The following is a 3,441-nucleotide window of genomic DNA, read 5'->3' as shown; positions in this document are numbered from 1 at the left end:
TCTCCTCGTAGGGCATATTCTCCAAGCCCTTCCCCAGCCTTGTTGCCCTTCTTTGGACCTGCTCCATCACCTCCATGTCCTTTCTGTATTGTAAAGCCCAAAACTGTACACAATTCTCAAGATGAGGCAACATCCAGACCTCCAAAGTTTTATCCAGCCCCCAAAATCTCCATACACCCTGACTCCACCATCCAGCCCCAAAAACTCCATCCAACTCTTATCTTTATATCCAGACCCAATCACTACATCCAGGTCCCCAAGACCCCAGTCAAACCCAAAGCCAACATCCAGACACAAAAATTCCATCTGCACAAAAAACCTCCATCCACCCCAAAATCCTCCACTCAGACTCAAAACCTCCAACCGTCCCAACATTTCTATCCAGCCCAAAAACCTCCACTGAGCCTGAAGATCCTTCATGCAGCCTCCACATCTCCATGTGGCCCCAAGTCTCCATCCAGCTCCACAAAAAAAATTCCATCTGGACCCAAAAATCTCCATCAAGCTCGCAGACACTCCAGCATTTCCCCTTGCATTACAAGAAGGGGGAAGTCAGCTCTCCTGCCCTTCCCCTTACTGCTGCTCCCACACACAGCCCTTCCACCCACAACCTTCATCTGGTTCCCCATGTTCTTGCAAAACACACAACCCCTTCTCCCTCTTCCAAACGGTCACAAAAATGCATTTTCCCTCGTCACCAAAAATCTGCCCCAAAACCGTTGTGGGCTGGGGGGTGGTTTGGGTTGTGGAGCTGGAGATGCGCCATGGGGAGCACATGCTAAGGACACGTGTGTGCTGTGGGGACAGACGTGGTGCAGACACGAGGCACGTGTTGATGACATGTGTGTACTGTGGAGGCACACGTAGTGCAGACACAGGGAGCACGTGCGAAGGACACACATGAGCAGTAATGTGTGCAGCTATCGGTGTACACATATGACATCATGCATGCACACACAGAGGCATAGAGTGGAGTGTCTACTACACACGTGTTTGTACATCTATTGTGCACATGTAATGGTGCACACATGTAATACACATGCATGTTCACATACGATGTTTACTACACAGAGCACACCTGCACTGCTCACACTTGAAGTACCTGTGTGCACACAACAGACACATGTTTGTGCACACATGTGGCGGCATCAGCTGGGTCGCCCAGCGCCCACCTCAGCATAGATAATGGGGGTTTCAGGGGCGGCAGAAGGACTGAGGGTGCGGGTGCTGGGGGTCACAGCTCGCAGCTCAGCGTAGGTCAGACCCTGGCTGTCACCGGGGGGGAACTGCGGACACAGGGGACAGCAGTGTGACCATGGGTTCCCAACATGCATGAGGGGATGATGCCATAGTGTAAGTGTGTGGGGAGCTGTCCAAGAGGGGGGTTGGGAATCTGGGGTGGCATAGATTTTGGAAACCCGTGGGGGTGACATTGGGGTTCCCTGTGAGTGGTGTTTGGGGGTCCCACTCTGGTTTGGGGCTGCCCATAAGCTCCCCCATAAGGAGGCCTGGGAGCTTAGATTTGGGGTGTGAGGCATCGCTGTGATGGAGATTGGGAAGCCATAAAATGTGGGGAGTTCCTTGAGGTCCCCACAGGCAGGGTTTGGGGTTCCCTGGTGAGGTCTGGGGGAGGGGCAAAGGGGCAGGTTGGGTTTTGGGGTCCCCTGACCCAGACACTGACCTGGAACTGCACGGCATTGGGGCTTCTGAGGGGTGCACCTGTGTCATAAACAGGAGGGGAGAAGGGTGGGATTATGGGGGGCCCAAACAACACCTGTGGGGGTCAACAGGGGCTCGATGGAGCCAACTCATTTAACCGCTTCCCCACCTGGACTCTCATTTCTTTGTATCCGTCTTCTGTGGGCAGCGAGGAGGATGGAGACAACAAGGACAAAGATGAAGATGATGGCAGCAGCACAGCGCCCCACCACTGCTGACACGGGGTTCCAACTGAGCCCCCCATTGTCACCTGTGGGATCCAGGTGTCTGAGTGTCTGTATCCACGGCCTCCAGCTCAATGGAGGAGGGATGCAGTGACACTGTCACCCATGGGTAACAGGGGGAGCACTGAATGGGGGGCTGAGACCTACCTGGGAGGGCAGGTGTGGGAATCACTTCCAGGGTCACATTGTCCCCAAGGGGTGAGAAAAAAAGGCAGCAGCCCCCAACACGGTAGGAGCACCTATAGGTGCCAGAGTCAGCTGGGGACACCCTAAAGAGGGTGAAAGTGGCTGTGCCCCCACCATCGGGGTCTTGGTGCTGGATAGGGGCTGAGTGCCCATCCTTGTGCAGGAAGGTGGAGCCTTGATAAGGCTTGTTCCAGCAGCGAATGGTGACGTTGGTCCCCATCTCCACATGTTCCTCAGGGCTCAGGGAAATGTTGGGGGGTGGGTAGCTGGGATCTGAGCACAGAGAGGAGACAGCGATAGGACGCAGCTCTATGGGGACACAGCCCTGAGCCATCTGCTTTCCTTAGTGTCCCCACCTGTCACCAGTAGCGCCACGGGGTCACTCTTCTCCGATGTCCCTGGTGGCTCCAGCACTCGGTACTGGCACTGATACTTCACAGCGTCTTCCTGTTTTATGTCAGCCAAGTAGAACTCAACTGCGTCCTGCTCCTTGTCTGTGTCCTTGCACATTTTGAATGTCTGCTCTCCTTCCTTGTAGAGCTCAACCCAGGCAGCAGGCCAGGGCAGGTGGCATCACAGGGTGACAGAGTCCCCCAGGGACACCCCCTGGCTGGGGTACGGTGACAGGGAGGGTCGGGGCACTAGGACAGGGGACACCAGTTAGCCTTGTCCCTGCACACCCTCCTGGACCCCTCTGATGGCCCCCTCCCCATGCTCCCCTCCCTCTGTCCCCATTCTCCCCCCGTTGCATACTCACGATGCTGTGCCCCGTTTGCTGCCACCAGACACCAACCTGCAAGGCACATGGTCTTGGTCCCACACAGGGCCACCAACCCCTGTGGCACAACATTCCCATTGTCACTCACCCAGGATGAGAGCCAGCACCATTGGTGTCATGAGGCAGGATCAGCTTGGGGACAGTGAGACTGCAGTGGGCACAGAATGTGGCTGGAGAGCGGCTGTCAGTTCCTCTTGTGGTTGTAGTGCTGTGATGTCATATCCGCATGTTGTATTACTTGCCCCGATCACTAATTAGTGACTGTCACCCCTCAGTGTCACACGCCATCCCCAAAGGGCTGCCAGGTTAAAGCCCTCTCAATGAGCTGCGCCAGCTCCAAGGCTGGGATCCATATCCCCCTTGCAGACAGGTAGGACCCACCTGCAGCCATCAGCCAGGCGCCGAGTTAAACTGCCCCGTGGTCTGTACCAGACTCCCACCAGGATGTCTACCTGGCTGCCCATCCCCCTCAACCTTACTCATAAGGAATTGACCTGATCGTTCCCAGCATTCAGCTCTACCGCAGTGAAGCAC

The 3,441-nt window shown here is 55.7% G+C and overlaps 1 protein-coding gene across 1 annotated transcript; it reads right to left on the bottom strand.

The window, feature by feature from the left end:
• Positions 1–16: 16 nt before the first annotated feature.
• LOC110391457 (immunoglobulin superfamily member 1-like) lies at positions 17–3,103 on the bottom strand. The gene is made up of 6 exons (XM_021383348.1): positions 2,996–3,103; positions 2,887–2,922; positions 2,486–2,770; positions 2,091–2,402; positions 1,829–1,969; positions 17–1,719 (listed from the first exon to the last, which is right to left on the bottom strand). Exons 3-6 carry the CDS (start codon positions 2,637–2,639, stop codon positions 1,517–1,519), a joined length of 810 nt encoding a protein of 269 aa, XP_021239023.1. The 5' UTR covers positions 2,640–2,770; positions 2,887–2,922; positions 2,996–3,103; the 3' UTR covers positions 17–1,516.
• Positions 3,104–3,441: the final 338 nt, after the last annotated feature.

This window comes from Numida meleagris, unplaced genomic scaffold, assembly GCF_002078875.1.
Source record: "Numida meleagris isolate 19003 breed g44 Domestic line unplaced genomic scaffold, NumMel1.0 unplaced_Scaffold371, whole genome shotgun sequence".
Lineage (NCBI taxonomy): Eukaryota > Metazoa > Chordata > Aves > Galliformes > Numididae > Numida > Numida meleagris.
The sequence above is the reverse complement of the archived record's forward strand: the minus strand, read 5'-3'. Positions and strand labels throughout refer to the sequence as shown.

Excerpts from the sequence above, each read along its gene's own strand:
- LOC110391457 (XM_021383348.1), bottom strand. The coding sequence starts at position 2,639 with ATGTGCAAGGACACAGACAAGGAGCAGGACGCAGTTGAGTTCTACTTG. Across the intron at positions 1,970-2,090 it reads TCCCACACCTGCCCTCCCAG|GTGACAATGGGGGGCTCAGT; the intron begins GTAGGTCTCAGC and ends TGGATCCCACAG. Across the intron at positions 1,720-1,828 it reads ACAAAGAAATGAGAGTCCAG|GTGCACCCCTCAGAAGCCCC; the intron begins GTGGGGAAGCGG and ends TTTATGACACAG.